Raw genomic sequence first — 12837 nt, 5'->3', positions numbered from 1 at the left:
CGATTTAAGTGCTGCAAAATGAACATTGCAATTCGCTCCAAGCTGCTGTATTTGAACCGACTGCAGGGGCAGCGAGGCTGGCTGTAGGCAGGCGGGCTGGGGCAGCTTTACCGAGGTCCATTGTTGGGAGGCTGGAGTTGTCTTGAATGGGGACGCGCCTGGGAAGCAGCAGCTGGTCCCCGGGCGTGCCTTCAGGGCAGGGTGCCGGGGAAGATGCCGAGAGCTCTAATCCCACTTTATCCAGGAAAGGCGGGCTGTCAGATCTGCAAGGGAACACAAAAACAAGCAGGGGGGACAAAATAGGTGGCTTTAAATACATTTCAATGAGCATTTACTTTGCCAGCCAAGTAATTAGTCCCTCATTTGAAAGGAACAATTTAATTCATTGAATTCACCCAGAGCAACAGAATCAACTTGGTTAACTGTAGCCGCACCTAATTGCTGGATGGAGGTGAATCCTCCTTTTTCTGGATTGCAGGGGCAAATGTTCAGACAGCTGGGATATTAATAAAAAGGTATCCAAGAAAGTGTAACAAAGACATCCTGGCAGATTTACCTCGCTCCCAATGTATTGGCATCGATCTATGCTGATTTGTTAACAAGTATGAGGCTACACAAAATAATCTCATTCACTGTGCCAGGAAACTAGTCTTCTTCCATAAGAAACCAAGTATCCTGGATCAGGCCAACCAATCATCTTTACCATCCACTGCCACGCTAATCGAATGATGCAGTTTGAATCGATGCAAAGGGTTCTCTTTTGACCCCAAACGCTCCCAGTGTAGTGGAAGGGCAGCACGATGGCACAGTGGTTAGCGCTGCTGCCCCACAGTGCCAGGGAACTGGGTTCAATTCCCAGCTGGGGTCACTGTCTGTGTGGAGTCTGCACGTTCCTCCGGGTGCTCCGGTTTCCTCCCACACTCCAAAGATGTGCAGGTTCAGTGGATTGGCTGTGCTAAATTGCCCCTTAATATCCAAAGATATGCGGGTTAGGGGGATTGGCCATTCTAAATTGTTCCTTAGTGTCCAAAGACATATAGGTTAAGTGGATTGGCCATGTTAAATTATCTCCTAGAGTCAAAAGATGAGCTGGTTAAGTGGATTAGCTATGGTAAATGTGTAGGGTTATGGGGATAGGACCTGGGTGTGATACTCTTTTGGAGAGTTGGTGCAGACTCAATGGGCTGAATGGCCTCTTTCTGCACTGAGGGGGTTCTATGAAGTTGGGGAAAGGAACATTTTGGCAGAATTGTATGATAAGTAGAGGAGGTGATCTCCCAATATTGATCTTCTAACTGACTGGCTGTAGCTCCTTCTGAAAACAGAATACTTCTCTGCTCAGCCAGTCAATTTTTTGAACTTCTTTTATAGACTTTAGTAATGGGTATAGGAATATAGGAGCAGAAGTAGACCATTCAGCCCTTCCAACTTGCTCCACCATTCAACCAGGTCATGGCTAATCTTCCATTTCAACACCACCACCCTGCACTGTCTGCATATTCTTTGGTATCATTGGTCTCCAGCAATTATCACTCTCTGTCTTGGTCATTCTCAGTGACTGAGCTTCCATAGCCCTCTGGGCTAGAGAATTCTGAAGATTCACCATCCTTCAAATGAAGAAATTCCTCCTCATCTTAGCCCAATTGTGCAGTTTAGCCGGATTAGCCCGGCTTACTACTAATCCTGTCAGGCCCCTTAAGAATTTTGTCAATTTCAATGACATCACCTCTCATTCTTCCAAACTCAAAATAATATTGGCCCAATCTCCTGAAAGTATAATCCCACTGTCCCAGGTATCAGTCCAGAAAATGTTCACTGCTCTCTCTCTATGACAAGTATATCCTTCCTTAGGTAAGGGGCCATGTCTGTACAGAATTACCCCAAGTGCAACCTAACAAATGTTCTATAAAATTCAGCAGGACATCTTGATTCCTGTTCTCAAATCCTCTTGTGACAAAGGCCAACAAGCCATTTGCCTTCCTAATTGATTGCTGTATCTGCATCTTAGCTTTAGTGACTTATGAATAAGGAATCACGGGCTAATCCGGCTAAACTGCACATCTTGGGCATGAAGGCACAGCTTAGCATGGCCAAACCACCTAACTTGCAAATCTTTGGAGGAAACTGGAGGAAACCCATGCAGACACGGGCAAACTCTACAAAGATGGTCACCCAATGTTGGAATCAAACTTGGATCTCTGGCTCTGCGAAATATGAAATATGGTTTGGAGTCAATATCCACTTAGAACACATTCCTTTGGACTTCTAAACTTCCCAACCTCTCCCCATTTAAGAAATACTCTGCAACTCCATTCTGCCTATCAAAGTAGACAAGCTTTCACTTATCCACAGCATATTCCACCCATTGTTTTCTTGGAATATATTCACCAGTGAATTCACTGGACAAGTATTCAAATGTCCTTAAGTGTGGTTGCATGTGCAAAACTCAGCTTTGTCTACTGGGAAGATAATATAGAGTTGTCATAGTGAGATTTATTTTATACTGAAGGTATATACTCTCTATAATTTTTCGCTCCACTAATCTTAAAAACTGAATGTTCAGGTTTGGAGTGTCTGCAGTTTCTTGAGAGTTGTTGCCTTTGGCTGAACATTCACACCAGAATTGCACATTTGGAAATGTTCAGTTAGATAACTCACTTGTATTAGCTATCTCTGTTCTAAATGGATATTCAAACCATATTTCATATTTCACAGAGCCAGGGACCCGGATTTGACTCCAGTCTTAGGTGACTGTCTGTGTGGAGTTTGCATGTTCTACCCGTGTCTGCATGGGTTTCTTCCAGTTTCCTCCAAAGATGTGCATGTTAGGTGGTTTGGCCATGCTAAGTTGTGTCTTAGTGTCCCAAGGTGTGTAGCTTAGATGGATTAGCTGTGGTAAGTATACAGGGTTACAGGAAGACAGCCTGAGTCAGGGCAGACTCGATGGGCTGTAAGATCTATTTCTGCATTGTAAGGATTCTATGATTCTGTGATCCTATGATTCTATGGAGTGGCACAGTGGCACAGTGGTTAACACTGCTGCTTCACAGTGTCAGGGGCCAGGGTTCGATTCCCGGCTTGGGTCACTGTATGTGTGGAGTCTGCACATTCTCCCCGTGTCTGCATGGGTTTCCTCCGGGTGTTCCGGTTTCCTCCCACAATCCAAAGATGCGTGGGTTAGGTTGATTAGCTATGCTCCTTAATGTCAGGGGGACTGGCCAGAGTAATTGTACAGGGTTATGTGGATAGGGCCTGGGTGGGATTGTGGTTGGTGCAGTCTCAGTGGGCTGAACTTCTGTACTGTAGGGATTCCATGTTTCTATAATTCTACGATTTATAATAGTGCCACTGCTGTTAAATATGATTCTTCTTAATGGTTGGATTGGACTTTATGGGGAACGCTGATATGGTGGACATGCCCAGACAGGGACTAACCCCAGCTGCTGAGAGTCAGGCTTCTTACAGTAAACTGGTGCCGTGGACTTTCCCAGTTTGTTCACAGGAATTAAGGGGCATTACTGAAGAATTTGGAACAGTGTCAAAATTATTAGAGAGTGCGGGCGTGTGGCTAAGAATTGAAACAGGGCATGGAACTGGACACATGATCCTGGGGAAGTGGGAGAATGTTGGACTTGTGGAAAAGCAGATCCACGTCCATGAAAGTCAACACTTGGAAAGATCAACTATTCTAAAACTAGCCTCAATCCGAATTCTTGTTGAGAGGGGGGCTATCCTGGGAACATCACCAGATATCGGGAGAAGACAGCATAAGGAAAAACAAACAACAAGCTCATTAGCTTAAATAGTCTTCCCTGTTCCTAAGCCCGTACCAGTTCTTCTGTCAAATGAAATGAAGATGATTTTTAATTCCAGTTTCTTATCCATTTACTTCTGGTTATAATGAAATAATAAAGGTAATGATAGAGACAGGGAAGAAACAGCTTCCATTGTTAGGAGGGCTACAGTTCTTAACTAATTGATAAAAAAAAAACCAGAAGGCAGGATTATAGAATCCCAGAATGGGGATGGCATAGAAGAAGACCATTTGGCCCATTATGTCTACACCAGCTCTCCGTGTCCTGCTATTCTCCCATCTTCTCCCTGCAACCCTGCACCTTCTTCCTTTTCAGGTAAGAATCCAACTCCCTCTAGAAAGCATCAGTTGAATCTGTCTCCACCACACACTCGGACAGTGCATTCTAGATCCTAACCACTCGCTGTGTGAATCTGTCTCCAATACACTCTCAGACAGTACATTCCAGATCCTAACCACTTGCTGTGTGAATCTGTCTCCACCACACTCTTAGACAGTGCATTCCAGATCCTAACCACTCACTGTGTGAATCTGTCTCCACCACACTCTCAGACAGTACATTCCAGATCCTAACCACTCGCTGTGTGAATCTGTCTCCACCACACTCTCAGACAGTACATTCCAGATCCTAACCACTCCGTGCATGTAAAAGATTTTTCATGTGTCTTCATTGTTTCTTTTGCTGATTACCTTAAATCTATGTCCTCACATTTTAATCCTTCTGCCAATGGGAACAGTTTCTCCCTATCTACCCTGCTGAGAGCCCTCATGATTTTGAAAACATAAAGCAATCCAACCAATCCGTAAAAAAATGAAGATATTTTAATTTTTTTGTATGGTGTTATGGGGAGAATATTCAGCCTGAAAGGGGAAACTGAATAATAACTTCCATCAGGAAATTGGATAAGTCATAGAATCTTAGAATCCATACAGTGCAGAAGGAAACTATTCAGCCCATCGAGTCTACATCATCAACAATCCCACCCAGGTCCTATCCCTGTAACCCTACTTATTTACCCTGTTAATCTCCCTGAACTAGGGTCAATTTAGCATGGCCAATCAACCTAACCTGCACATCTTTTGGAGCATGGGGAGAAACCAGAGCATCCAAAGGAAACCCACACAGACACGGGGAGAATGTGCAAACTCCATACAGACAGTTACCCAAGGCTGGAATCAAACCTGGGTTCCTGGGGCTGTGAAGTAGCAGTGCTAACCACTGTGCCATCGATTTAAGAACATAAGAACATAAGAAATAGGAGCAGGAGTAGGCCATCTAGCCCTTCGAGCCTGCCCCGCCATTCAATAAGATCATGGCTGATCTGTCGTGGCTCAGTTCCACTTTCCCGCCCTCTCCCCATAACCCTTAATCCCCTCTCTTATCAAGAACCCATCAACCCGCTTCTTAAAAATATTTAGCGAGGCAGCCTCCACCACTTCAACGGGCAGAGAATTCCAGAGATTCACCACCCTTTGAGTGAAGAAGTTCCTCCTCAACTCCGTTCTAAACCGCCTCCCCTTTATCTTGAGGCTGTGCCCCCTAGTCCTACTGTCTTTTTTGAGCGGGAAGAGTCTCTCCACCTCTATCCTATCCATCCCATTCATCATCTTATACGTCTCAATGAGATCTCCCCTCATTCTTCTAAACTCTAACGAGTACAAGCCTAGTTTATTCAGCCTCTCCTCATAGCTCAATCCCCTCAACTCCGGTATCAGCCTAGTAAACCTCCTCTGCACTCCCTCCAGGGCCAAAATATCCTTGCGCAGGTGCGGCGCCCAAAACTGCACACAGTACTCCAGCTGCGGCCTCAGAACCTGGGTCCCTGGAACAGTAGCTGAGTTTCTGGATTAATTGCCTAGCGATAATACCACTTGGCCATTGCTTCCTCTCAAGTAACATTGCAACCCATGTCAAGTCCAAGAAATCTGGTGTATCAATATGTCAGCTATTTCTAGCTCTGCATCAATCCAGCTCTTCATAGAACATAGAACATAGAACATTACAGCGCAGAACAGGTTAATTGACAATTAATTAATATGACAATTCAAGCTCTTAATCTCTTCCAGATTGGCCCAATCCAATTCTCTCCTGGCTAACTTCCCATTCTCCACCTTCTAGAAGCATCATGAAATCCAAACCTTTACTGCGTGTGTCCAATCAACATTGAGTTTCACTCACTCATCAGCCCTGTGCTCACTTGCCTACCTTAGATTCAAATTAGAAAAACCTTGCCTCATTCAGTTCCAATGCCTTCATGGTCTCAACCTTTTCCATGTCTGTAACCATCTCCAATAATCCAAGAACGCTGTCATCTCCAATCCCTGGCCATTTATACACTCATACATCCTCTCACTGCTGGCTGTGACTTCAGAGGCTAAACCTCTTTGACTTGCCATATCTTCCTCCTTCTTTTAAGATCGTTCTTAAGATCCCTAAAATCCTTCTTCCACCACTGCTCTTCAAAACCCTTCCTTTGAATGGCTGTTCACCTTGCCATGCCCTCCTGTGAGCTAATATGGGAAGGTGTCTCTGTATGGTGCTGTATAAATCTCTCTTCTTGGTTCACTGGTGCCCATCAGTTGGTGGCTTTCTGACCTCGGAATTGGAAAACTATAGATTCAAGTTTTACTCTGGAAATATCAGTGTAATGAACTTGACTTATGTCCCAGTGCAGTAGGGAGGGAATGCCGCCCTGTTGGAGATGTTATCTTTCAGAAGAGGCATTTAACTGATGTCCTATCCCCTCTCTTGGGTGGGTGTAAAGGGATCCCAGGGTACCATCTACTCTGCAAGGAGTTTGCAACCAACACTTATCTACTTCTCAGTCAACAGCACTAAAACAAGAAACCCTGATGTGATTAGGTGGCACAGTGGTTAGCACTGCTGCCTCACAGTGCTAGGGTTCGATTCACACCTTCAGTCATTATCTGTGTGGAGTTTGCATGTTCTCCCTGTGTCTGCATGGCTTTCTTCTGGGTGCTCTGGTTTCCTCCCACAGTCTGGAAGATGTGCTGGTTAGGTGCATTGGCCATGCTAAATTCTCTCAGTGTACTCGAACAGGCACTGGAGTGTGGCGACTCGGAGATTTTCACAGTAACTTCATTGCAGTGTTAATGTAAGCTTATTTGTGACTAACAAATAAACTTTAAACTTTAAAATCATTAAAAATTGATTGTTGTTAGTGGGATCCTGTGTGCACTTCCTACATTGCAACAGTGACCACGCTTCAAAGAACCATCATTTCTTGCACCAAGTTTAAGGACACTGAGATTTGACAGTCTACATTAACCAGGATTATAATCCTCCTTAGAAATAGAAACATAGAAACGAGAAGAAGGCCATTCAGCCCATCGAGCCTGCTCTGCCTTTCATTATGATCATGGCTGATCCATAGAACCATAGAACCATAGAGCCCTACAGTGCAGAAAGAGGCCCTTCAGCCCATCGAGTCTGCACCAAACACAATCCCACAAATTCAATATCCTGATTCCCCCATATCCCTTGATCCCCTTAGCCCCAAGAGCTATATCTAATTTCTTCTTCAAATCACACAACTTTTTGGCCTCAACTATTTTCTGTGGTAGTGAATTCCACACATTCACCACCCTCTAGGTTTCACATGAGTCATAGAGGTTTACAGCATGAAAACAGACCCTTCAGCCTAACTTGCCCATGCTGCCTTTTATTTTAACAACTTAGCTAGTCCCAATTGCCCACATTTTGCCCATATCCCTCTATACCCATTTTACCCATGTAACTGTCTAAATGCTCTTTAAAAGACAAAATTGTACCTGCCTTTACTACTGCCTCTGGCAGCTCACTCCAGACACTCACCATTCTCTGTGTGAAGAAATTGCCCCTCTGGCCCCTTTTGTATCTGTCAATATTAATTAATGGGTGCTGGCATTGTAAATATCAATATTTCAGCAGCGTGATCTTTCCTGGGAACTGACCAGTGACCTGAGCTGTCTACCTCCACAGTTGCTGCTTGGCTGCTGACTATTTGCAGCATCTGTTAGTGAGCAGTATGGTGGCACAGCGGTTAGCACCACTGCCTCAGCTCACCGAGGACCTGGGTTCAATTCCCAGCTTGGGTCACTGTCTGTGCTGAGTGTGCATGTTCTCCCTGTGTCTGTCTGGCTTTCCTCCGGGTGCTCCGGTTTCCTCCCACAGTCTGAAAAATGTGTAGGTCAGGGGGATTGGCCATGCTAAATTGCCCCTTCGTGTTCAAAGATGTGCAGGTTAGGTGGATTGGCCATGCTAAATTGCCCCTTAGTGTTCAAAGATGTGTAGGTCAGGGGGATTGGCCATGCTAAATTGCCCCTTAGTGTTCAAAGATGTGCAGGTTAGGTGGATTGGCCATGCTAAATTGCCCCTTAGTGTTCAAAGATGGGCATGTGGATTGGCCATGAACCACACCAACTTTTACAGATGCACCATAGAAAGCAATCTTTCTGGTTGTATCACAGCTTGGTATGGCTCCTGCTCTGCCAAAGACCGCAAAAAACTACAAAAGATTGTGAATGTAGCCCAATCCATCATGCAAACCAGCCTCCCATCCATTGACTCTGTCTACACTTCCTGCTGCCTCAGTAAAGCAGCCAGCATAATTAAGGACCGTACGCACCTCGGACATTCTGTCTTCCACCTTCTTCCATCGGGAAAAAGATACAAAAGTCTGCGATCACGTACCAACAGATTCAAGAACAGCTTCTTTCCTGCTGCTGTCAGACTTTTGAATGAACCTACCTTGCATTAAGTTGATCTTTCTCTACACCCTAGCTATGACTGTAATACAACATTCTGCACTCTCTCCTTTCCTTCTTGATGAATGGTATGCTTTGGCTGTATATTGTGCAAGAAACAATACTTTTCACTGTATGTTAATACATGTGACAATAATAAATCAAAGCAAATCAAAGCAAATCAAAGATGTGGGGGTTAGGTAGATTGGCCATATTAAGTTGCCCCTTAGTGTTCAAAGATGTACAGATTAGGTGGATTGGTCATGCTAAATTGCCCCTAGTGTCCAAAGACATGCTTGGCTAGGTGGATTAGCCATGGTAAATTGCCCCCAGTGTCCAAAGATATCCTAGTTAGGTGGATTAGCCATACTAAATTGCCCCTAGTGTCCAAAGACATCCTAGTTAGGTGGATTAGCCATGCTAAATTGTCCCTAGTGTCCAAAGGCATGCTGGTTAGGTGGATTAGCCATGCTAACTTGCCCCTTAATGTCAAGAGGACTAGCTAGGGTAACTGCCTGGGGTTATGGGGATAGGGCCTGGGTGGGATTGTGGCCAGTACAGACTCGATGGGCCAAATGTCCTTCTGCACTGGAGGGATTCTATGATCTAATTTCAAATCCAACTCACCGCTGGTGTTCCAGATGGCATCGCTCTTGTTCTGATAGCCGCTTTTCATGCACTGCTCCAGGTAAGCTTTGGGCTCGGAGCCGGAGAGCAGGATCTCCCGGAGCAGGGCGATGTAGGCGATGGCCAGCCGGAGGGTGTCGATCTTGGACAGGCGTTTCTCGTACGGGAAGGTGGGGACGTGACACCTGAGCTGATCGAAGGCAGAGTTAATGCTGAGCATCCGTTTCCTCTCGCGGATGTTGGCGGCGTATCTCTGCGCCCTGTAGGGGTGCGAGGGCAGCAGCCGCCGCTGGCGTCCTTTCCCAGGAAGGGGCTCCTCGGGGCAGGGGTTGACCTCTCCAGCACCCTGCAAAGACTGAAGGTCCAGGTCCAGCAGGGAGAACTGCGCCTCGGGGAAGGCAGGCTGGCAGGGGTAGGAAGCCCAGGGGGAGAGCTGAGCACTGACAGGTGGACAGTCAAAATTCATACCCTCCAACTGGCTCTGCAGCTGATAGGGGGGGTCAAACTGACCCCAGAAAGCCAACTCTCCCCCTGCATCCTGTTCAAAGTCGAAAAGACCTTCCTCCATTGCCTCAGGGGGAGAGATGCACACTTTGAAGAGAGTGATGGCTCCCTGGGTTGAATAGCTGGCCGTTGCAATGCCCAGTTCCTCAGCTCATCTCAAAGGACTCAATTGCTTTGACTTATGTCTTTGGTTTCTGAGTTCAAATCAAGACAGTGAATTGGGTTTATTCAATCCACTCACTCACACTCACAATTCCCCTGTCAGCGACAGGTAACGCCCCCCACCCTCTCCTTCCCCAGAAGTCTGGACTCCTCCTCAAGCCCTGGTACTTTACAGATGGCACCAAGTGTTTGCAGCCCTCCAGCCTTGCGTGGATCACAATTGGACATTTCAACGGCGGGGCTTGTGCAGAGTGTGTTGAGCATTAATTAAGACTATAACAGGGCAAACTGTCAGGAACACATGATGATGCAGACAGGGGGAAGAATGGGGAGGGGGGGGGGTGGTGGTGCGGATAGCACAGTTACCGTCTCTCCAACCTGTCTCAGCCAAGGCTTATAGGTAATTAACGATGAAAACACAAGATAATACAGTCACCCCCATCGAGAGAAAATGTATTACACTCTAACCCAACGAGGTAGTTAATTAAATCAGAGAATCTCCGCACAACTAAACACATGTTGCCCAACTCTTGTTAACAGCAACGGCGCACCTTGTCTCTTGAAGCACAGACAAAATAAGATAGTTCCACAAAAACCGAATGGTTAGAGAAAGAGTCACCGTCGCCGTTCTGTCTGTCCAAATTTACTGTACGACTGTTACAAAGTTTGGCAAGTTTAGAAACAAGACTCAGAATCGAATCTCACCAATTCAATCAGTACACAGGGGCAATTCTCTAATAACTTGTTCTCTTGGGATGGGTGGGGGGATAGCTAACTGAGTTAGTAGGGCCACGGAGGGCCGAATAGCCTCCTTCTGCACCCTTAGTATGATTCTGTGATTTATTGTTTTTTAAAAATAGGAAGAAGCGCAAACAGCTGGTGTCCCAGAAATGATGTGGAGATGCCGGAGATGCCATTTCTGGGACACAGTAAGAAGTCTGACAACACCAGGTTAAAGTCCAACCGATTTATTTGATAGTAAACTCACAAGCTTTGGAGGTTTGCCTCTTCGTCAGGTGAATGGAGAATTCTGGCCTCAGACAGAGCTGTTCCGCACACATGAGGACGGTCTCAACAGGGACCTTGGGTTCATGTCGCACTATCTGTAACCCCCGTGACTTGCCTGGCTTTGCAAAACCTCACTTACTGTACTGTCTGGAGACAATACCCATCTCTTTAACCTGTGATCAGTGCTCCTTCCACTCACATTGTTGGCCACTTTAAGACTTGAATAGCAGGTTAGTTGTAAAGATGCACATTCTAATCAGTAACCTGTAAACTGTCTGTGCTGTTATATGCTCTGTCTGAGGCCAGAACTCTCCATTCACCTGACGAAGGAGCTAACCCCAAAAGATTGTGAGATTACTATCAAATAAATCGGCTGGACTTAAACCTGGTGTTGTCAGACTTTTTACTGTGTCCCAGAAATGATCAGTTGCCCAGCTTTGTGCAATGCAGAGTGTGCTCGGAATCTTCCAAATCTTCATTTCCAATCAATATTTCCTTCATCCTGGCAGCAACTGGAGTGTCCCTGGATAGAGGGAAATGCAGCATCCAAGGGCACTGTTGAGGCCTCCATGCTTGTTGGGCACCGCGGAGACTGGGGGTGTGTAACTCATCCCTTTAACCACATTTTAATTTAATGTTTTAAATTTCCATTCTGCTTTGTCTTTTGTTTCAGGGGGCTCCCTTCTTGATGGGGGCTGCCCCTTTTAATTTGTCCCTGAATTTATTTGATTGAGTTTATTCGATTTGCCAAAAAAGATTGGCAGCAGTCAGAAACGGAGTCTCTCTCTCTCTCCATGTAGCTCCGATGTGGAGATGCCAGCATTGGACTGGGGTGGGCACGGTATACAGTACCTACTGATATGACTCAGCCAACATTGTCTACCTCATAAGCAGCAGGAAAGGATGCCCCAAGGCACGGTACATTGGGGAGACCATGCAGACAATATATGTTGTGTTTGTGAATCCACCTTTCCACTCACCTGATGAAGGAGCAGCACTCTGAAAGCTCGTGATTCCAAATAAACCTGTTGGTCTTTAACCTGGTGTTGTGAGACTTTTTACTGTCCCCATTTACCCCTGCAGTTTGTACCTACGTCTCCAAGTGGAAAAGGCCTGGCCTCCCCAATAATAACACTGCTGTTAAGATATAGCTCATTCTACAAAGCCAAATCACTCAAATTAACCACCCTGACAGTAAGTTAAACCTCTCACCCTCCTGCTCAGTTTCCCAATTAGAGAAAGGAAGAGAAGTAACAGGTGCGGCACACAGTAAAAACAAACCCCTTGTCATTCATTTTGGGATCGGCCTGTGCTACCAAATGATTAAGGTGGGAGAGAGAGAGAGGGGCAAGCAATGAGGAGAAAGGTTAAAACAAAGAAGTCCAGTGATGTGCGGGTTGGGTTGATTGGCCATGCTAAATTGCCCAGTGTCCTGAGATGTGTAGGTTAGAGGGATTAGCTGTATGGGGTTGTGGGGATAGAGCCTGAGTGGGATTGTTGTTGGTACAGACTCAATGGGCCAAATGGCCTCCTTCTGCACTGTAGGATTTCTATGATCTCTATGAACAAATCTGGGACAGTGACTGAACAAATCCAGTTATTGGCATTGGCTCAACCTGTGCTGAAGACCCCTCCCCAGTTCCTCAATCCCCTCCCCGCACTAGCTACCAGGGCCATCCCAACAAGACCCGCCTTACTGATGCTTGGAAAGTCAGAGATGGGATTAAAACCCTTTAGCACAGCCCCAGTTAGTGTATGATTATTTTAGAATCTTGTTCAAAATAAAAATCTTTGCTTTCCTAACATTGGGTTACTCAGTTGGGTAGGACATGCCGGCTCACAAACCAATGATTACTACTTTAAGTGCCATTAGATAGCAAACTTCACAGAACTGTGACACTGGCGGTTTATACTAGAGAGGTTTATACATCACGGAGGTTGGGAAACAATTTGTTGTATCCCAGTATAATTCAGTT

The 12837-nt window shown here is 45.7% G+C and overlaps 1 protein-coding gene across 1 annotated transcript; it reads right to left on the bottom strand.

Moving 5' to 3' along the window:
- Positions 1-225: 225 nt before the first annotated feature.
- Positions 226-9755, bottom strand: LOC145349671 (pancreas transcription factor 1 subunit alpha). Its single transcript, XM_080198198.1, has 2 exons — positions 9188-9755; positions 226-263 (listed from the first exon to the last, which is right to left on the bottom strand). Exons 1-2 carry the CDS (start codon positions 9753-9755, stop codon positions 226-228), a joined length of 606 nt encoding a protein of 201 aa, XP_080054324.1.
- Positions 9756-12837: the final 3082 nt, after the last annotated feature.

The sequence above is a fragment of the Carcharhinus amblyrhynchos genome, chromosome 11, assembly GCF_965287045.1.
Source record: "Carcharhinus amblyrhynchos chromosome 11, sCarAmb.v2.hapA, whole genome shotgun sequence".
NCBI lineage: Eukaryota > Metazoa > Chordata > Chondrichthyes > Carcharhiniformes > Carcharhinidae > Carcharhinus > Carcharhinus amblyrhynchos.
This window is presented reverse-complemented; position numbering and strand designations above follow the sequence as displayed.

Bases quoted from the DNA above. Each gene is read 5' to 3' on its own strand.
- LOC145349671 (XM_080198198.1), bottom strand. From the start codon at position 9,755: ATGGAGGAAGGTCTTTTCGACTTTGAACAGGATGCAGGGGGAGAGTTG. The intron at 264-9,187 runs GTGAGTTGGATT...GTTCCCTTGCAG, and splicing joins TGCCATCTGGAACACCAGCG to ATCTGACAGCCCGCCTTTCC.